General features: G+C 36.1%; 1 protein-coding gene across 1 annotated transcript in view; it reads left to right on the top strand.

Annotated features, from left to right (window-relative positions):
* LOC132549916 (peroxisome proliferator-activated receptor delta-like) overlaps positions 1-22,452 on the top strand; it is a 55,440-nt gene extending 32,988 nt beyond the window's left edge. Inside the window, exons 4-8 of the mRNA XM_060213903.1 lie at positions 1,313-1,457; positions 12,890-13,080; positions 18,343-18,564; positions 20,075-20,273; positions 22,196-22,452. Of these exons, the coding sequence (XP_060069886.1) occupies positions 1,313-1,457; positions 12,890-13,080; positions 18,343-18,564; positions 20,075-20,273; positions 22,196-22,452 (1,014 nt within the window). The remainder of the gene's footprint in view (positions 1-1,312; positions 1,458-12,889; positions 13,081-18,342; positions 18,565-20,074; positions 20,274-22,195) is intronic.
* Positions 22,453-23,540: the final 1,088 nt, after the last annotated feature.

Genomic DNA, 23,540 nt, shown 5'->3' with positions numbered 1-23,540 from the left:
CTTATGTCCGCTATACAAGCTGCAAGGTAAAAACTGCAGGTGTACCAAGATGTCCTGTACACGTGGCTGAAAGATAAGGACCACAGGTATACTCAGATGTCCCATACACGTGGCTGAAAGATAAGAACCACAGGTGTTACCTGGTGTACTCGACACATGGCCGAAGGATAAGGACTCCTAATGTTTTCTCTAATGTACTCTGATATTAGCCATAGATGGCTGAAAAATAAAGACCACCACACTAATGAAGAGCCAATATAACAAAAAAATTTCATAAGAAAAAGAAAACATTTTGTGGGATAAAACAATGTTTCAAAAAGATCACTTACAGGTGAATTTTGTATGCTTGTTTGCAATTATTGAGAAGGTAAGCGGTCAGACTCTCTTTTTTAGCCCACCATCTGATGATGATGGGCTATTCAAGTCGCCCTACATCATGGTCAGTAGACTGTCGTTGGGTCGTCCATCCATTTGTCTTTCTCAAATTTCATATGTAGGTTTCCCTTGGTTCCTAGTGATGCCTATTTGATTTTGAGTCTACTGTTGTTTGTTTATTGTTATTGCTATTTCCTGAGAAATGCCAAATGGATCTCTCTCAAGTTTTATTTATAGATTCACCTTGATCCCTTGTTATGACAGTTTGTTTTTGGGACTGATGAAACAAAGAAAATGGCCAACAGGTGGCCATCTTGGATTTCACCTAGTAAAGTTGGTTATTGACTTTTAAAGTTTATCATCACTATTTCTTGATAACTACAGTAAAGATATTTATCAAATTTCTTGTGTAGGTTTCTTTTGTTCCCTGGTTGTGTCCATTTGATTTTGGGACTGAACAGAAAAACAATTTGATTTTGACTTTGCAATATTGTTATCACCATTTCTTGAGAAGAACCAAATGGATCTTTCTTAAATGTCATATGTAGGTTCCCCTTTGTCCTTAGTTGTGCCATTCTATTATTAGCACTATTTCTGCGAAGGATGATCAAATTTCTTATCATTAAGAGCAGAGAAGAGAAAAAAAGAAAAAGATTCAGCCTTCAAAGAACAAATAGAGATCAAACAATGGTGGGTGCCAAGATCCCTCTGGTATCTCTTGTTACTGAAGCCCTCCACCTGTTATGCCTACGTGGAGCAGTCACCATTTTGGCCGTTTTTTCCAGGAACTCTGGCTTTCATCAGTGCGGCTGAACCTGACACGTACTTAAATGACCCTGCTGGTAATAGCTGAGACATACAGCTACAATCAACTAAACAGACTGTTGTACTCGTGTAGTTTAATGTGATCAAGTGATGTGATATTTTATGATTACAGGGGTTCTTCAGACGGACGTTAAAGAAGAAATTGACATATGAAGCATGCAAAAACGGCAAACAGTGCAAGTTAGACACAGCGTCTCGGAACAAATGTCAAGCCTGCCGCTTTCAGAGATGTCTCAATGCTGGCATGTCACCCAATGGTAAACCTCATTATGACACAATTCAGAAAAAAAGATGTCTGTGACCTTTAACCCTTTAATGTCTTTTTATAGGTTATTGAAGGACGCTGTATAATCATCAGTTTTTCGTTGGGGTCTTCAGTTTTTTTGGAGTTGTGGTTGTCCCTAATTCACAATTGTATATTTCCACAAAATGTATGTATATAAATTGACATTGATAATAAGAAAGGTGGATTTTGTTAGTGATATTTGCTTAATATCCATGAACTCAAGTGCCAGTTTTTAAAACTACAAAATTAGACCGCAAAAAAATTGTATGTATTCATACATATGTATATATTGAAGAATTATTCATATACTTGTGATATACAACTCATACAGACCTTTATGAGAATTGGAGAGGGGGGGGGGAGTGGTTAAGGCATTTAGACATCTTTATTACTAGCCCTCCACATAAAGGCTTACATAAGGCTGTTCCCATAACTGGATGTAGATCCATGGTTTTTCTCTGGAAACTATCCTACACCACCTAACCCTAGAACAGCTTTGACCTGGTCTACCTGTTAACTAGAACGTAAAGCAACAATGAACTTAGAATTTAGGTGAATTTTAAGTGTGTAACCCATACCTATTTCCATAATAAGCCAACTTTATACGAAATAAGTCAACCACTTTAACATTAACATATACATATATATCAGACTAGAACAAGTATTGAAAAGCTAATTGACAATTATATCATAATTCATTGCTAGTAAGACTCGTTACAAAAAACATGAATTCATTCTGGTATCAGTAATTAATTCAATTTTGAACTCAAGGTCAAATTTTTGCACAACTAGGTCTTTCAGTACCTCATGAAGACAGCTTGACCCATAAAAGTTGACATGACATGATTAGAAACCCTCATTATTTTTTTCTTGTTGAATAAATGCATGTCTATAAATGTATAAAAAGCTTTGTTAAGATATTGTGATTAATACAATAATTTGACGTGCTTCTAATGTTTAGGCAGAATTTTATAAATTCTTGTGAACATTAACTCTTGTACATGTACAGTTGAAACTCTTTATCTTGAACTCAAGGGACCGTAGAAAACATTTCAACTTATCCAAATTTCGACTTACAAATATATATTATTTATATGTATAAATAAGGTTGACAATAGCAGTATCCTTAAGTCGATTACAGTTGAACGAAGTAGGGCTACGATAGCAGGCAAACAGCGTTGTTTAATCTGTTATTTGAAATGGCAGTAAATAACAAATAAATTGATTTCTACTTTCTTCTTTTTCTCCTGTTAATTTATCCAAACAACAAAACATATAACAACAACTCCAATCAAATACATTCGTACTCGTGTTGTTCCATCCCACACACGTGTACAATACCCTTACTGACCAAGCACATATGCATATGTTTTACAGAATGACAATAATATGAAATTAAAATTTGTTTTTGATCCAGTACAAGAAACGATGCATGAAGCTACAGATCGTGTTAATATGACTTTGTTGTAAATAAATAAACATATGTAAAACGCGGCCCTAGAAAGCTTTTACCCATTACAGAAAACATTGTACAAGCACTAGACTTAACAAATACGCACAGATATAGTCTCTCAATGAAAAATACTTTCAGCACTTCATATTGTTCGAACAATGAATTGGACAAAGTGCTCGATCACAGTCCTATAAGTAAACAAGCTAGATCAAAATCAGCTTCTCTTTGAAATGTGGGAATCAGATTTTGTCAAAAAGTTTGTACAGGTTTGACAGTTTCGTTTTTATCATTCCTGAAGATGCATGCAACCAAGCTAAATATTTTCTTGTTTTGTGTAAACACACTACTTTTTCAATGAACAGGTAAGTCACTGTCACAGGATGGTGACACTAATTCAGAAGCCAACATTTAATTGGATAATTAAACTGGTAATTAAACACCAGAGACCAAGTGTTGTGTGTACGAAGGACCAATACGCGGTAATTAGTCATGCGTTATGCACAGGTGACTTTCTATTCTGTGTATGTATTGACTAATTTAATCAGAAGACGTGCCGATGTTTTGACAAAAACTAATTTCGAGACAATGAATGACTTTTTTCCTTGCTTTACATTTGAAAGGACTGCAAAATTGCTTTGACTTAACCAAAATTGTGTTTCAATGAAATTTCAGCCATCCGAAACTAAAATTACCAAGATATAAAAGCAAAGAAATCAGGATTTGAAAATTATTTTACTCAAAAGGATTTTCTACTCAAGCGATTTCAAGACATATTCTAAATATCATATCTATAGCATATCCATCCTTAAAAATAGAACTTAAAATCTGAACTTGCCACTCAAATCGGGGGATGGGCTTATTACAGGACAACTTCAGTAAATGTTAATGCAGGGCAAACTATTTTCGGATATGAGCATATAACTTGCACTGGCAGATAGATATAATAAACCTTTAAGAAATTTAAATTTTCCAGAAAATGTTAAAATGATATATATATAAATGTAGTATGTAAAGAATGCGATAACAAAGTCAACATCTTTCTTGAACTAGTGCTTTCATCTCTTCAGAGGCTCGTCAGTTTTTTTTAATTGGTATTGTGATAACGTCATAATTGACATGATATCATTTTGAGCAAGACACAAATAAACATTGCGGCATGATTTTATCGTGTCCTGTTTAACGATAGCAGCCAACAAAAGAACCCGTTTTGGTAAAAAGTGTTATATCTGACACTTTGTAAGGTTACTAGGAGATATGTTACACATTTTTTGAAAAGTGTAAACTGTCATGACTCTTTGCGAAATCACAAATGGCAGGTTACACCTTTTTCTTTCCCAAATTAAACATTTGGAAGGAGGTAACTAAGGGGTGAGTGGATGTCGGAAGAGCTGAGAGTAATGTCTTACTAATGATAAAGAGTGACACTGATTTATTGTAAATGTCGTTGGTAGATGTTCCAAATGTTACATTAGGATGGAACCTTTACTTAGAGGACAACCATACAAAGTTGTAATATAATATGCAAGTTTAATTGTCAGGTTGTACATGAACAACTTCATATTCTATGTATACCATGTTTACGGGTTATTAACCGCTCTTGTATGTAAGTCACAGAGTGAATTTTTACCGATTTTTTTTCTATTTGATCCACATATAAGCCACACTGGAATATAAGCCGCACCCTTTCTTACGATATGGTGACCACTATTGTTGACGTTTGATATAACGGTAACAGATAACGGGAGGCAGTTCTGACGATGTGGTAACCGTTATGTTGACCTAGATCATTGATATAACAGACAATTGAGGACACATATAGTCAGTAAAACATTTAATAAAGTTTGCAAATGAAATGTACACAGATAATCCTTTATTTTATTGAAGTAGTTAAAAAAACTTAGCAAATATCAAACTTGGTAGCTTTAACAGATTGTCTACACACAGATATAGGGCCTGATGTTACGTATAGTTTACTAAACAATCTCTCCACCGCTGTCTGTACTGTTCAATATTAACGAAGGCCCTTGCATGCTGACCAAATTCTTATAATCCCATTTTATTTCTTCTGGTAAGTTACACAAAGCCATTCATATCATAAAGAAGCATGATGGTCATTCTAGAATTTGACCTATAACTCAATGACCTATTGACCCCAAGATGCAAACGGTAGTGGTAACTTCTGCTGCGGCTTTGAAGTAACCGCAAAAGTCCTGAAGATATTATTTTCATTCACATTAAAAGGTATGAGAGATTATATTGCTCATAAGATATTCCTCTCAGCCTGAATTATGCAGTCCAACTCCCCACTTAGTAACCTTCTGCCAAATGTTTATTTTGTGAAAGTAAAAAATGTAAACTGTCAGCATATGATTTGACAAAGTGTCATGACAGTTTTTACAAAATATGGAAACTGTCTCCTAGTAAATTAAGGAAGTGTCAGACAAAACACTTTTTATTTATGAAAGTGTATCATCAACCACTATCAACCATCATACTGATTAAACATGGTTTTATAAATAACACCTTCCTTTCCAAAGTGGAGGAGTTCAAAATAGAATGCCTCATGGTGTGAGTTTGTGTGGTGGAGTGGGTGGGTTGTGTTTTTGTGTAGAATGCCTCATGGTGTGAGTTTGTGTGGTGGAGCGGGTGGGTTGTGTTTTTGTGTAGAATGCCTTATGGTGTGAGTTTGTGTGGTGGAGCGGGTGGGTTGTGTTTTTGTGTAGAATGCCTCATGGTGTGAGTTTGTGTGGTGGAGCGCGTGGGTTGGGTCAATGTGAATTGTCTCAACATGTCTTCATCAAAAATCTATATACCACAGAACTGTCAATGTTTTGATATCACTTACAATAGTAATCCTCACTAGGTGAAGAATGTAAAGCAGGCCAGACAAATATTGTATGTAAAGGGTCAAAACTAGCTGTTTATAAGACTTCCACAGGCTGGAGATTGTTGGTTACAATGTTGCAGATTTGTGTTATACAACTTCACTTATTTTGAATTGTGCTTAGAAAAAAATGGGGGAAAAAATGAAGAAATCTATTTTAGAAAAGTCTCCAGTTTGTAATTGTAATTGGAAGATGTCAAAGTGACTTAGATAAACTGGATGTTCCAGTCTAAAGCTGGAGATTTGATAGTGGAGGTTGTCAAAGTGACTTAGATAAACTGGATGTTCCAGTCTAAAGCTGGAGATTTGATAGTGGAGGTTGTCAAAGTGACTTAGATAAACTGGATGTTCCAGTCTAAAGCTGGAGATTTGATAGTGGAGGTTGTCAAAGTGACATAGATAAACTGGATGTTCCAGTCTAAAGCTGGAGATTTGATAGTGGAGGTTGTCAAAGTGACTTAGATAAACTGGATGTTCCAGTCTAAAGCTGGAGATTTGATAGTGGAGGTTGTCAAAGTGACATAGATAAACTGGATGTTCCAGTCTAAAGCTGGAGATTTGATAGTGGAGGTTGTCAAAGTGACATAGATAAACTGGATGTTCCAGTCTAAAGCTGGAGATTTGATAGTGGAGGTTGTCAAAGTGACATAGATAAACTGGATGTTCCAGTCTAAAGCTGGAGATTTGACAGTGGAGGTTGTCAAAGTGACTTAGATAAATTGGATGTTCCAGTCTAAAGCTGGAGATTTGATAGTGGAGGTTGTCAAAGTGACTTAGATAAACTGGATGTTCCAGTCTAAAGCTGGAGATTTGACAGTGGAGGTTGTCAAAGTGACATAGATAAACTGGATGTTCCAGTCTAAAGCTGGAGATTTGATAGTGGAGGTTGTCAAAGTGACATAGATAAACTGGATGTTCCAGTCTAAAGCTGGAGATTTGATAGTGGAGGTTGTCAAAGTGACTTAGATAAACTGGATGTTCCAGTCTAAAGCTGGAGATTTGATAGTGGAGGTTGTCAAAGTGACTTAGATAAATTGGATGTTCCAGTCTAAAGCTGGAGATTTGATAGTGGAGGTTGTCAAAGTGACTTAGATAAACTGGATGTTCCAGTCTAAAGCTGGAGATTTGATAGTGGAGGATGTCAAAGTGACTTAGATAAACTGGATGTTCCAGTCTAAAGCTGGAGATTTGATAGTGGAGGTTGTCAAAGTGACTTAGATAAACTAGATGTTCCAGTCTAAAGCTGGAGATTTGATAGTGGAGGTTGTCAAAGTGACTTAGATAAACTGGATGTTCCAGTCTAAAGCTGGAGATTTGATAGTGGAGGTTGTCAAAGTGACTTAGATAAACTGGATGTTCCAGTCTAAAGCTGGAGATTTGATAGTGGAGGTTGTCAAAGTGACTTAGATAAACTGGATGTTCCAGTCTAAAGCTGGAGATTTGATAGTGGAGGTTGTCAAAGTGACTTAGATAAACTGGATGTTCCAGTCTAAAGCTGGAGATTTGACAGTGGAGGTTGTCAAAGTGACTTAGATAAACTGGATGTTCCAGTCTAAAGCTGGAGATTTGACAGTGGAGGTTGTCAAAGTGACTTAGATAAACTGGATGTTCCAGTCTAAAGCTGGAGATTTGACAGTGGAGGTTGTCAAAGTGACTTAGATAAACTGGATGTTCCAGTCTAAAGCTGGAGATTTGATAGTGGAGGTTGTCAAAGTGACTTAGATAAACTGGATGTTCCAGTCTAAAGCTGGAGATTTGACAGTGGAGGTTGTCAAAGTGACTTAGATAAACTGGATGTTCCAGTCTAAAGCTGGAGATTTGACAGTGGAGGTTGTCAAAGTGACTTAGATAAAGTGGATGTTCCAGTCTAAAGCTGGAGATTTGACAGTGGAGGTTGTCAAAGTGACTTAGATAAACTGGATGTTCCAGTCTAAAGCTGGAGATTTGACAGTGGAGGTTGTCAAAGTGACTTAGATAAACTGGATGTTCCAGTCTAAAGCTGGAGATTTGACAATGGAGGTTGTCAAAGTGACTTAGATAAACTGGATGTTCCAGTCTAAAGCTGGAGATTTGATAGTGGAGGTTGTCAAAGTGACTTAGATAAACTGGATGTTCCAGTCTAAAGCTGGAGATTTGATAGTGGAGGTTGTCAAAGTGACTTAGATAAACTGGATGTTCCAGTCTAAAGCTGGAGATTTGATAGTGGAGGTTGTCAAAGTGACTTAGATAAACTGGATGTTGAAGTCTAAAGCTGGAGATTTGATAGTGGAGGTTGTCAAAGTGACTTAGATAAACTGGATGTTCCAGTCTAAAGCTGGAGATTTGACAGTGGAGGTTGTCAAAGTGACTTAGATAAACTGGATGTTCCAGTCTAAAGCTGGAGATTTGACAGTGGAGGTTGTCAAAGTGACTTAGATAAACTGGATGTTCCAGTCTAAAGCTGGAGATTTGACAGTGGAGGTTGTCAAAGTGACTTAGATAAACTGGATGTTCCAGTCTAAAGCTGGAGATTTGACAGTGGAGGTTGTCAAAGTGACTTAGATAAAGTGGATGTTCCAGTCTAAAGCTGGAGATTTGACAGTGGAGGTTGTCAAAGTGACTTAGATAAACTGGATGTTCCAGTCTAAAGCTGGAGATTTGATAGTGGAGGTTGTCAAAGTGACTTAGATAAACTGGATGTTCCAGTCTAAAGCTGGAGATTTGATAGTGGAGGTTGTCAAAGTGACTTAGATAAACTGGATGTTCCAGTCTAAAGCTGGAGATTTGATAGTGGAGGTTGTCAAAGTGACTTAGATAAACTGGATGTTCCAGTCTAAAGCTGGAGATTTGATAATGGAGGTTGTCAAAGTGACAGATAAATTGGATGTTCCAGTCTAAAGCTGGAGATTTGATAGTGGAGGTTGTCAAAGTGACATAGATAAACTGGATGTTCCAGTCTAAAGCTGGAGATTTGATAGTGGAGGTTGTCAAAGTGACATAGATAAATTGGATGTTCCAGTCTAAAGCTGGAGATTTGATAATGGAGGTTGTCAAAGTGACTTAGATAAACTGGATGTTCCAGTCTAAAGCTGGAGATTTGATAGTGGAGGTTGTCAAAGTGACTTAGATAAACTGGATGTTCCAGTCTAAAGCTGGAGATTTGACAGTGGAGGTTGTCAAAGTGACATAGATAAACTGGATGTTCCAGTCTAAAGCTGGAGATTTGACATTGGAGGTTGTCAAAGTGACTTAGATAAACTGGATGTTCCAGCTGGAGATTTGATAATGTTTAAGTGCTAGCCTGATTCAATATTGCACAAACAATGAATTATTATTGAATGTTATAACTTAGACAAAAGAAAGAAGGATTAAATTTTGATTGAATAACTGTTGGCATGTCTTGCTTTCCAGAAAAATAACATTTTCCTTCTATTTTGTCAATATTTAGAGGAAAAAATGTGTTGAACTGTTCCTAGGTGTATATGTATCTAACTCAGGGTTAATTTCAACTTATGTGATAAAAGTCACCTTGAAAAATTTTAGATGGAGAAATGAATGACAGATTTTTCTATATTCAGACACCTTAATTTATTCAGGTCAACAAATGAGTTTATTGTCTCAAGTAAAAGCGTAACATGTCACTGCCAGATATACAACTGTCAATCTAGCCGAACCTTGAGACTTGTTAAAAACACCCATTTTTTGATCAGACAGTCTCAAACAATTAATCTTAAGTTGAGGCAAGTTCCAGTTCTTCATTACCCTACAACAGCAGGTTGTTGACCGCATGTACCTATTTCAAATTCCCAAATTTGAGGAAATATGTGAGTAACAGTAATATTGTTTCTAGAGCATATTATGAAAATGAAAGATTCAACCTCCATAAAAATAAGGACTATTTTCCTGTGTAGATTTTTAAATGATTCTGTACAGGGTGATTAGACAAATCACATAGGCTTAGCAATGCATCATGAGACATTTTTGCCACCAATTTTTAACCGTCCTGCCACCCTTAATTTTGAAGTGGTTATGAAGAGATACTATATGGCAAAATCTGAAAACTAAATGTTGGCAATTTTGTGGCATTAGCGATTTGCTATCGCTATTTTTGTAGAGAGATTTGATGGATCATTCTAAAATTTTCCCTTGGTTTGCCTTGGTTTGCTAGGTCCCCATTTATGTGTTTAATTTGGTACTGATTAGAAAACAGTCTTGGATTTGACAATTAAAACATTTTCACTATAATTCTTAATTTTCAAATCTTGTATAATAATGAGCAAAAAGAAAGGAGAAAAGGAGAAGGGAAAAGATAATACGTTTAAAGAACCCCCACCTTCCCACTACACTAGGGTAACTTCACTTCACCGTGGGTGTACAATTGACTTAGGGTAACCTGTTGTAATCCCCTTTTATCCAGCATAATGCGTCATAAACTTTTTACATTTTTGACATCTTGGAAAACTCTGAAATCAACTTCAATGAAATTTCACAAAAATCTTCCATGACTAAAGAGGCACCAAAAGTGTAAATTATATGGGTCCTCAACCCACAGGGGCCTGAGGGGGTGGGGCCAGAAAGGGGCCAAATTCATGGAAACTTGAAAAATCTTCTCAAATTCCAGATATGGTAGAATCAAATATTCTTTATGGATGGAAATGCCTTCAGAGGTTTAACCAAAATGTAACATTCATGATCCCAGGGTCTCACATTTTCACTTGGGGAGGGGGTAAACTTTACAATAGTTTATATAGGAAAATGACTTGTTTCTAACATAATTGGTTTATTTTCTGTTGGAAGTAGTTCATACTTGGTAAGAATTATTAGTATAAGATGACAGTTTGATTGGATGCACATATTGACCTCAGTTGACCCTCAGGGGCTGTTGGACAGGGCCACAAAATGGGTCAAATGGACTGACAAAATTTCAAAAATCTTCTTCTCAACACCCAGTTAATGTAAAACCAAATACTCCGCATTGAAGAAGTGTCTTGCAGTGCTTTATCAAAATTGTAACTTTCATGACTCCTTGGGCTTTAATGAATATTTATTTTTAGTTATATCAAATTTTGCCATGGTCTTGATTCAAAGCAAAAATCGAAAATACATAATATTATTGATATTCTCTTCTTCAAAATTTGTAAATAATAATTTTTACCATTAAATTGTCTCATGTCGAAAAAAAGCAAAAAATCAGACACTCAAATAGTAGTAAAAAACAGTTCTAAAACAGTTCATATCAATTTTTATACTGTGTACTTTATATCAAAACTTGTCAAGTAAGATTAAATTTACCATAACTAATTGATGTACCTATTCTTAAATCAACAGAATAAATGTTTTGATGACAATCAGTACCTTGCTTTTATTCTAGGTGCCACCTTCACTTTTTATTGGTACCAACCAATTAATATGTAAATCGCTGTGCTCATAAAATGATAAATGACTTAGCTTCATCCATGAGCTTAGGATGCTTGTTTTAGATATATTAACCGTTGATGTTGACATAATCTTACCATTGACTATGTAAATACCTGTTTTAATAGATATTACTTGCTGGCACCTGTCAAAATAATTAAGAATCACCTGGGTGACAATTTAGGACTGGTATATGGCATACCATTGTGAAATTTATTAGGTCAGGTTCATATAAAATCAGGTCACCATCATGATCTTAAAAAGGATATTAATACATGTCCACGCGATCATAAGATCGAGGAAACAGAGGGACAAAATTAATTAATCATGTCCTTGTGAAATAATTAGATATTGTATACACATATTTTGAAGCACTGTGTGCAAAATTTATGTAATAATGGAGATTTTAAATGCAAACAGAATTCACTCTATAAATTAAATCAAAGTTAATGTTTATAAAATTATTGATGTGGTTATCATGCCCCACAAAGTTTGATGGATGGGTGAATAAACAGGAATCCTCCTGTCTGTCTGGAAGTCTTAAGTCAGCAAATATTGTCTGAAGGTTTCCTCCTAACCAGTGAACCGATTCCAACGAAACTTTATATCAATAAAAAGGACCATATGTAAAAGTGCTAAAAGTTTGTTTGTGATGGTAACCATTAATTATGAAAGAGGTTTAAGATAAATGGTAGTTACTTCTGGGTCATTCAATAAATTTTATTATTTGACAATGTTCAAATGGTATAACTAGTAAAAACCTTTACTAGGATACATTAGGTGTTTCAGAAATAGTGAATATGGTAACAAAATCCTGGTCTCTGATTTCGATCGAATTCAGTAAATAGGGATAGAAGAGAATGCCAAATATTACTTACTGTATGCATTTCATTGCCATGAAAACCATGCAGTGGCAAATGGTGGCCTCTGATTGGTTAAAAGTTTGGTCCAATTAGGTTTATAGAGGCAGTCGGGGATTCTGTCCTCTTTTTGGTTGAAATTTGGATTTTGGCTGATTTTTACCAAAATTTGTGTATAGATATGAAGGAGTGCCAACAATTGATTGTCAACTGTTTTTTTACTTCTTTTGTTTGGAGTTTTGACCATATTTGGTGTATAATGTCTTTACATATGGGGGGGGGGGGATGTAAGTTATCCTCAGGATGACACTTCTAGTTTTTTATACTTAAACAATGTCGAAATTCATTAATGGCAGGACATGAAGTAGTTTTGATGTCAATATGTGCTCTTAGAAAGTATGGGCTAATGACAAGTGAATTGTACATGTTGAGGGAAATTCTAAATCATAAATTCTTGAGGTGTTTTGGACTTTAAGCTCAAACAATTGATTTGTAAAGACTTTCATCTGCAAGGGGTAATGTTATCTTTGACCTTGGCTTCTGACATATCTGACCAAGAACAGAGAGGTCTTGGAAAAATGTCCACCAATATTGCTGTTATAGTTTTAGTTATTTTTATCATATCAGTTTATAGCTCAGAATGCACGTATTAAACATCTTTTGGCCTTAGGTACATTTATTTTTTTTTTTTTAAATGAGAAAAAATTTCTGATATAAAGGTAACAGTTTGACACCAGCATGTGAGTTTTGTATGTTCATTTCAAGCAGTGTATTTGTACATGATCTTCATCACATTTTCTTGTTATTGGCAGCGGTGCGTTTTGGAAGAATGCCAAAAGTTGAAAGAGAGAAACTTGTTGCCGATAAAGAAGAACTTTCAAAAAACAGCTGTCAGAGGATAGTAGAGCTAAGGGCCTTGTCAGATCATATAAAGGCTTCATTCAGAGATTTCTTTGGAGAACCAAACCTAATGACTGACAAGAACAAAAATGGAAAAGAACTGGTAAGTAAAACATATTCAAAAATAGTTTATTCCATATATTTTTAGGTTTGACTGACAGTCCATGTAGGGGATGAAAAAACTGAAAAAAAAATTCAAATCATGATAAAAGGCGTGAAAGTTGGTACAGACATACTTCAAACGGAGTTCTTCATTAATAGATATTTGTAAGCTAACCTGCCAAAAAAAATACAAAGTTTGAATCATTAACTGTGAGGACAATTTATTCATGAGCAATTTGGGGGATCGTGGAATGAATTAGTAGATCAGGCCACCATAACATCACTTAGAAGACAGGTGACAGGATTCATAAAGTTGCTGTATAGAGTTCAGGTGTATACTGCCTCAGCCTGCCATCAGATTGCCACAATGACGGACAAGAGGGATAACTTTTTATAACAAACTGTCAGACACTTACAATGTCACCTTGTTCTGTGTGTTTGCGAGTTCAGCACCATATTGATCTGCATTAAGTTTCTTTGAAGTCCTCCTGTGCAAAATTCAGTGACATTCAGTGCTTAAGATTTAGTGGTTTTTGGTGTCGTTAACATTTCGTCTCGGTATTCTTCAGTTTGTATGGCGTATTGTTCCTGGGGATTGGTCGTATTGAATAAGGTGAGAGGTCGGGTCACCTTTCAATACATTGCATAGCACCATGTTGGTTAACCACGTAATTAATTCTAAATCTGTACCTGATCAGGAAGGCCACTTACCAAGGTTATAACATTTATTACAATGATAGATTTATGGTGCCGTTATCAAATTGAAATCCTGAAATTCAGTGGATTGTGATTCTCTTGAAATGTCCCAACCACTGAGTAGAAAATGTAACATTTTCTAGGTGTGGAAGTTTTAAAACTTGAAAAATGTAATCCTTTCTCAAAAGTGAAATTATATTCAATTAAAAGAGATATAACAAATGGTTAATATTAATTCCTTTTTCGCTCACCTGGCCTGAAGGGCTAAGTGAGCTATAGGGATATTGCAGCATTAGGTGCCTGTCAACTTTTACAATATATTGCTATTCAGGAATGACTGAGCAGATTTTATTCAAATTTGGTCTGAGGCATTCTTGGGAAGAGGAGAACTAATTTTGTATAAATGATGGGTCTAGCCTCCCTAGGGCCTGAAGGGCAGGGCCCGATAGAGAAAATCTATCAATTTCTTTAAAATATATCATGTTCTTCTGGAATGGCAGGATATTGTCCAAAATTGGTCTGAAGCATGCTTGATTGAAGGGAAATTAGTTTTGTATAAACAGTAGGCCTCTGCCCCCAGGGGCTAGAGGGACGTGGCCTAATAGAAAAAAAATCTAAATGCAAAGTAATGATGCATTTTGATAACAAGCTTTTGTCTTTTATTGTTTCACTGACAAAATCAAGAAAGTCACTTTACAACCAATTTGAATTAAAAAAATAAAACCCCTGAGAGTATATATTTATTCAGAACATCAGTAAAGAAAAACCATAGTAATTATGTATACCAAATATAGCTAATTTTAGCTGAAAAACTCCTTCCATATTGAAAAAAACAAACATACCGCCTAATTATGGTCCAAAGCATGTTTTTGCCATATTTCATGCTTTGAACATCAGACTTTACGACCTCAGGGGAAGATCTTAGACCAGGGATAGATATCGGTAGAACATCAGACTTTACGACCTCAGGGGAAGATCTTAGACCAGGGTTAGATATTGGTAGAACATCAGACTTTACGACCTCAGGGGAAGATCTTAGACCAGGGTTAGATATCGGTACAACATCAAACTTTACGACCTTAGGGAAAGATCTCAGACCGGGGTTAGATATCGGTAGAACATCAAACTTTACGACCTCAGGGAAAGATCTCAGACCAGGGTAAGATATCGGTAGAACATCAAACTTTACGACCTCAGGGGAAGATCTTAGACCAGGGTAAGATATTGGTAGAACATCAAACTTTACGACCTCAGGGAAAGATCTTAGACCGGGGTTAGATATCGGTAGAACATCAAACTTTACGACCTCAGGGGAAGATCTTAGACCAGGGTTAGATATTGGTAGAACATCAGACTTTACGACCTCAGGGGAAGATCTTAGAACGGGGTTAGATATTGGTAGAACATCAAACTTTACGACCTCAGGGAAAGATCTCAGACCGGGGTTAGATATCGGTAGAACATCAAACTTTACAACCTCAGGGGAAGATCTTAGACCAGGGTTAGATATTGGTAGAACATCAAACTTTACGACCTCAGGGGAAGATCTTAGACCAGGGTTAGATATTGGTAGAACATCAGACTTTACGACCTCCAGGGAAGATCTTAGACCAGGGTTAGATATTGGTAGAACATCAAACTTTACGACCTCAGGGAAAGATCTCAGACCAGGGTAAGATATCGGTAGAACATCAAACTTTACGACCTCAGGGGAAGATCTTAGACCAGGGTAAGATATTGGTAGAACATCAAACTTTACGACCTCAGGGAAAGATCTTAGACCGGGGTTAGATATCGGTAGAACATCAAACTTTACGACCTCAGGGGAAGATCTTAGACCAGGGTTAGATATTGGTAGAACATCAGACTTTACGACCTCAGGGGAAGATCTTAGAACGGGGTTAGATATTGGTAGAACATCAAACTTTACGACCTCAGGGAAAGATCTCAGACCGGGGTTAGATATCGGTAGAACATCAAACTTTACAACCTCAGGGGAAGATCTTAGACCAGGGTTAGATATTGGTAGAACATCAAACTTTACGACCTCAGGGGAAGATCTTAGACCAGGATTAGATATTGGTAGAACATCAGACTTTACGACCTCCAGGGAAGATCTTAGACCAGGGTTAGATATTGGTAGAACATCAGACTTTACAACCTCAGGGAAAGATCTCAGACCGGGGTTAGATATCTGTAGAACATCAAACTTTACGACCTCAGGGAAAGATCTTAGACCGGGGTTAGATATCGGTAGAACATCAAATTTTACGACCTCCGGGGAAGATCTTAGACCAGGGTAAGATATCGGTAGAACATTAAACTTTACGACCTCAGGGGAAGATCTTAGACCAGGGTTAGATATCGGTACAACATCAAACTTTACGACCTTAGGGAAAGATCTCAGACCGAGGTTAGATATCGGTAGAACATCAAACTTTACGACCTCAGGGAAAGATCTCAGACCAGGGTAAGATATCGGTAGAACATCAAACTTTACGACCTCAGGGGAAGATCTTAGACCAGGGTAAGATATTGGTAGAACATCAAACTTTACGACCTCAGGGAAAGATCTTAGACCGGGGTTAGATATCGGTAGAACATCAAACTTTACAACCTCAGGGGAAGATCTTAGACCAGGGTTAGATATTGGTAGAACATCAGACTTTACGACCTCCGGGGAAGATCTTAGACCAGGGTTAGATATTGGTAGAACATCAGACTTTACAACCTCAGGGAAAGATCTCAGACCGGGGTTAGATATCTGTAGAACATCAAACTTTACAACCTCAGGGAAAGATCTTAGACCGGGGTTAGATATTGGTAGAACATCAATCTTTATGACCTCAGGGAAAGATCTCAGACCGGGGTTAGATATCGGTAGAACATCAAACTTTACGACCTCAGGGGAAGATCTTAGACCGGAGTTAGATATCGGTAGAACATCAAACTTTACGACCTCAGGGGAAGATCTTAGACCAGGGTTAGATATCGGTAGAACATCAAACTTTACGACCTCAGGGAAAGATCTCAGACCGGGGTTAGATATCTGTAGAACATCAAACTTTATGACCTCAGGGGAAGATCTTAGACTGGGGTTAGATATCGGTATAACATCAAACTTTACGACCTCTGGGGAAGATCTTAGACCGGGATTAGATATCGGTAGAACATCAAACTTCACGACCTCCGGGGAAAAACTTAGACCAGGGTTAGATATCGGTAGAACATCAAACTTTACGACCTCCGGGGAAAAACTAAGACCATGACCTGAAAATATTTGATGATTTCCTGGTTCATTCTCGTGATGGTTTACATCACAGGAAGCTGAGATCACAGACCATTATCTTATGTTAATTGTCTTTGAGGTGTCCTTCCCCAACACTACAACTTAGTTTGCTTTGGACAGCATGTGGCAGATCTCCTGCATGTTGTTCAGTGAGATATTTACCGGCAAGAATACCCAAATTCAAATGACCCTGACTGGCTATTCATGAAGCAATAAACCTTTCACCTTGGCAGTTTGTTTGGTAATTATTTCCCGGAAACGGTCAGGGTCACTGGGTGTTTGTACCTGAATAGTCGTTTTAGAGATATGTCTTGTAAAAGGGGTTATTTTGATCATTTACATCCAATTAACATATATGGAAAATTAAGAAGCGCAATTATGTCAATTATTCTAGCTATCATTTTGAGAAGGCCCAGTTTCTGTGTTTATATGTTATATATCTGTCACACCACTAATTTATCTATGTGACCCACTGAAAACTGATTTACAGGAATAATGCATCGTCAGGTGTCATTGCATTCATCAAAGATTCACAGGATATTAAAAGGGGTGGATATTTGATGAGGAGGATATTATAATGATATAGATATTAAAATGAGGAGGATATTATGATGAGGTAGATATTATAATGAGGTGGATATTATAATGAGATGAATATTATAATGAGGTGAATATTTTAATGAGGTGGGTACTATAATGCAGTGGATATTATAATAAGGTAGATATTATCATGAGTTGGGTATTATGATGAGGTAGATATTATAATGAGGTGAATATTATAATGAGGTGTATATTTTCATGAGGTGGATGTTATAATGAGGTAGATATTATAATGAGGTGGATATTATAATGAGGTGTATATTTTCATGAGGTGGATATTATAATGAGGTAGATATTATAATGAGGTGGATATTATAATGAGGTAGATATTATAATGCGGTGGATATTATAATGAGGTGAATATTTTAATTAGGTGGGTATTATAATGAGGTGGATATTATAATGAGATGAATATTATAATGAGGTGAATATTTTCATGAGGTGGATGTTATAATGAGGTAGATATTATAATGAGGTGAATATTATAATGAGGTGTATATTTTCATGGGGTGGATATTATAATGAGGTGGATATTATAATGAGCTGTAAATAAGTTTCATTAGATGGCGCATTGCCTCAGTTATTGATTCTATACAGGTGTTGATAAATGACGCTGTCAGTAATGAGGTACACACACACTGAAATAATATTCAATTCAATCTTTCTTACCATTTTCAGAAAGTCACAACCAAATTTGACAACAAAACTGACATAGTGAACTTGATGACATCAGAAGATTTCCATAACCAAGGTGTTTTTACCTGCTACCAGAAAATGATTGTCCCTCTGATGCAGGCTTCTGTTAAGTTTGCCAAAAGAATCCCTGGCTTCACATGTCTACCTCTAAACGACCAGATCAGCCTCATGAAACAGGGCACATTGGCTGTCTCAGTAATCATGGTGAGTTGAGACTATACAGGGCTCTCACACCCCATTTTGGGGCTGGGGCTCGGGGGCCCTTAGAATTGGGGAAAATAATGGTGTTTTCCTTAGAATTGGGAAAACTTCGGGTCTAAATTGGGAATAAAGATACTATTTTGCATTGGGAATTCGGCCCCAAATCTGGCAGATCGAGAGCCCTGCTATACACATGCAGTCAAATTATAGCACTATGAACCGTTACAACTGTCAATCACATATATTGAACATATGCAGCACTTTCATTATGCCCCTATCATGAAGTAGGGGGCATATAGTGTTACTCTCCTGTCTGCATGTCCATACATACTCAGTTTTCCAGGAATTTTTGTGTGGCTTCAAACTACGAATATAAAGTTTAAATCCCAGCCATATCAATCCAAATTTACCTTTTGCAATTAGAATATTGTGCAAGATGATTATTTTTCCAAACTTTTTACCATTTTGTTCAGGCACAATGACTTCAGATTGATGCATATTTTAACCTAATTGTAAAGCAAGGGAAAAGGTCATCCATTGTGTCAAAGATATTCTTATCATTACCCAGATATGGTAGAACCAAATGCTCCTCTTATGCTGATTTAAAAAAAAATTGTAAATTTTGTGACCCCAGGATCTCATATTTTCCCCTGGGGTGAGGATAAAGTTCATTACAATTTATGTAGAAAAATCACATTTTTGAGAATAGTTTGTTCATTTTCTGTCGGAAAAAGTTTAAACTTGGTTAAAATTATTAATGTAAGATTACTTTGTAATGATATGCACATACTGATCCAGGCTGTACCCCTCAAGGGGCTGGTGGGTGAGGCCAAAAGGAGTTACATTGTCTCAAGTCTCAAAGATATTCTCAGTTCCCATATTGTCTCAAATTTCAAAGATATTCTCAATACCCATATATTATAGATATAACTAAATACTGGTTATGAAAGGAAGAGATTTATAAAGAAAATTACATTTTTTGAGTGCAATTTCTTTTAATTTAAGCTTGTTTAAAAGACTTAGCATGGGATTGCAGTTAATGTCAAGCACATTTTACATTTGCATTATATGTAACAATGTTTTAGAAACAAGATTATTTCTATGACGTATTGCATTGTAACTCAGGTAACCATTACGACCCTTTGACCTCTTGTTAGTGAATGTGTAACACTTTGATGGCAATCTTGTGTTTGACATGTGATGTTGAAATGTCTAGTACCTGGTTGTAGACGTGATGATCCTACTGTCTCCGCCCTGGAGCTCTGGGTCAAATGGTGTTTTCCTTAACATATATATGTAATGGTTTGAATATGACTTTCTTTTAAAGACTGTTGCCATGTATTGGAAATGATGCAGATTTATTTGTGAATATTACAAAAAGGTCTTGCGTAAAATTCTTCCTCGTATATAAGATAAAAAAGACGATATTTAAGAGAAGATTGATGACTTGGATATCCATAAAACATTGTTACTGATGTTGACTGTAATCCATATGAGGATTTCTGTGTTACAGATGCATGACATTGCAGATTGTGACAGTGTAACCCTGCGAGAATCTCAGGGAGATATGTCAATTCATCGGTCAGCAGTCCATTCCTGTACGGAGGCCTCTCTATTACTAAGCCACCATCTCCGAGTAGCTGACAGAATAACAAAACTTCAGTTACAGAGGGGTGAGCTAGCCCTGTTCTGTGCTGTGGTGCTCATTGCAGGTATGTTGACTAAAATAGTTTCCAGTATTTTGTTTTTTCTCGTCCTTTGTCAGTTTCAGTGGAGCAGTTTCATAAATGTAATCATATCTTCTATCTACCTTGATTGTCTTTCCTCCGATCGTCAGTCAGCTCTGTAAATCTTTTGCTGATTATAACCAATACTCCTTTTACCATCAAAGACAAATTATTTTTACAACCATTTTTGTAAGTACGCATCACCCCGGCAAAACAAGCTGCAAAACACAACACTGCTAAAATGAGGTTCTCTTTTGCTCATTTGGTTGAAGGTATGATTACAGTAAGTCAGAAGTCCCAACCTCAAATTCTAGCAAAGGCATTGACCTCTATTTTAGTTTTCACATTATCCATATTTCATAATCTTCTGATTGGTCAGAATATGGTAATATACTTCATAAACATTTAAAAAGGTAACTTCAGGAATGATGTTAAGTAAGGACATACTTACCCCAACACAGCTGGGTATTATCCACACTGCAAAGGCATTTTTGCGATTAATGACCATAAGATGCCGTAAGAAATGTACATCCCTGTAAGTTCGTCCGAGTCTCCTGAGTGCATGGAAGGGACATGCAAAACATGTATACACTCTTACCTACATCCAATGAAAACGGGAACTCAGTCTAAGGTACACAACAGCACCCAATCATTGCTCTGGACACCTGACACACCAAAACATGTACATTTAACACATAAACACAGACACTACATAAGACAAACACTCTTCATGTATTTTATGTATACTCACTACCTTGGAGACACCTGTATACCTTTTCTACAGGTAATATTACACAGGTAACATAACCCATTGGCTGTATACAAGTGAAATCAGCTATTCATCATCATCAAATCACTCTGCATCTCTGGTCCATCCGTCCGTCCTTCCGTCGTCCGCCATCCATAAACAATTTTTGTTTTGTTATTTCTTGAAAAGTAAGAGATGGATCTTTCTCAAATTTCATATGTAGATTTCCCTTGGTCTCTAGGTGTGCCCAGTTGTGCCCATGTAATTTTGGCACTGATCAGAAAAACCAAATGGCCGAAAGGCAGCCATCTTGGATTTGACTTTGAAAAGTTTTTATCGCTATTTCCTGAGAAGAACTTGATGGATCTCTTTCAAATTTCATATGTATGTTCTCTTTGGTCTCTACTTGTGCCTGTTTGATTTTGGAACTGATCAGAAGAAACAAAATGGCTTCCAGACAACCATTTTGAATGTGGAAAATGAAGATTATCATCGCTATTTCAATTTTAATTTCTTATCATTAAGAGCTACAACAGAGAAGAGAAAAGAAGGGAAAAGATCCAACTTTCAAAAAGCAAGATCAAACAATGGTGGGCACCAAGATCCCTCTAGTATCTGGTATATAGTTGAGATACCAACCAGTAACCAAATAAACTTACTGGGAATCAAACGAGAAAGACAGTGATGATATAATAATCTACACATTGGTTTTGCCCCAACCAAGGAGGATAATTGACCGAGCATTAATTTGGAAATATTTGAGGCTTATATAACATTGCTGGGCTTAAAGATCCAAGTGAATAATACAGGCCCTATGAGCCACTTGTTGCATTGGACTGGAAACATAATAATTACGGTAAATAGGGACAGATTATTAATGAAATTTGGTTTGTAGCCTTATATCATTAAAATCTCTGATAAGATTAACGATGGGGCCAATCAGATTTCACCTACAGTGTTACAGCTCTTTGTAGGTTCAATTTTGTCGAGATTTATCAGGTAACATTTTAGTACCTTGGCTTGTTTAAAATTATGACCAGAGGACAAGATGGTATTGGCATTATTCATTCATGAGGTTTTTCCAGCCCTGTGAAATGTAGGATACATAGTCATACTGTTAATCATCACTTCTGAAACATTCTGTATATTCTGTTTTCAGAAACTCCAGACATCGCTGACGTGAAACACTTAGAAAACATGCAGATGGACTTACTGCAGGCTCTGCGCATTGAGTTAAAACATAATCATCCGAAAAACATCAAAATTTTTCCATCGTTGCTTGTACTTATATCTGATTTACGACAAATTGTGGAGGAGTTCAGTGACAATTTACGGAAGAAAGTCTTCGATCTTTCTGACAACTTTTCCAATGTATTACCACTTGTTAGAGAAATTTTTGACCTTCCTGTGTGTTGAGGAGATATTTTCTGTGCGATGATGTACCATTATTATAATCTCAATTCAAACAGGAGTTGACACAATCCAAAATGCTTGATGTAAGGTATGTAGGTTTTTTTAACAAAAAAATGCATCTATCAAAAATCATATACCCACATGTATATATATGTATTGGAGTAACTTATCAATCTTGTTTAATGTAACCACAACATAATTGTCTGATTTTGTATTCATATAAATTGTACAATATGATTATTCACAGATATGTTGAAAATTCTGTTGCAAATTTGTAAAAATTGCTGAAAAACATATTCATTTTTCAAGTGATAATCCAAATTGATTTTAAACTTAGATTGTTTCAAATATATGTGATATAGTTTTTGATATTTAAGATATTCCCTTTATCATGTTCACATTTATGAACATGAAAACTTCTGTCACATTAATGAAATTTGAATGATATTCAATGGAAAAAATGAAAAGAAATTGATAATCATAATAAAAAGTTTTACTATTCAAATATTGAAAAGAATTTACTGTGAAGAGACATTTAATGTATTATTTTCAATCTTGAATTTAATTTTCATGTTTATAAATTTCAAGATTGAAAATTTTTTTTAAATGTTCTACTGTTCCTGGATGGAAGAGTTCAGTTTTTGAGTGTAATATCATTTAATTCAAACTTAGTTAGAAGCCTTAGTATGGGACAGCTGTAAATGTGCACAATGTAGTTAAAGTTATCTTACTTTTTTTAACAAAATCATTTCTTCTATGACATGTTACAAGAAACATTGTAACTCAGGTGACCGTTAAGGCCCTTGGGCCTCTCCTATTTTCATTGATTTTGTTTTTTATATAATACTAAGCTCACCTGGCCTGAACATTTTCTTTAAACAACTTCTTCTCACGAACCAATGAGCCAAATGTTTTGATATTTGGCTGCTAGGTTTCTAGGATGTAGCTCAACAAAATTTGTGAAAAGAAGTGACCTTGACATATATTCTAGGTCACAGAGGTCAAATTTGTTAAAACCTTTAAATGACTTCATCTCATGAACTAAAACCCCTAGTGGCATGATATGTTGCTGGTATGTTCCTTAAACATAT

This window comes from Ylistrum balloti, unplaced genomic scaffold (genome assembly GCF_031769215.1).
Source record: "Ylistrum balloti isolate Yb309-2 unplaced genomic scaffold, AGI_CSIRO_Ybal_v1 Utg370090, whole genome shotgun sequence".
NCBI classification, from domain to species: Eukaryota; Metazoa; Mollusca; class Bivalvia; order Pectinida; family Pectinidae; genus Ylistrum; species Ylistrum balloti.
Note: the sequence above shows the minus strand (reverse complement) of the source record. Positions and strands in the feature narration are given on the sequence as shown.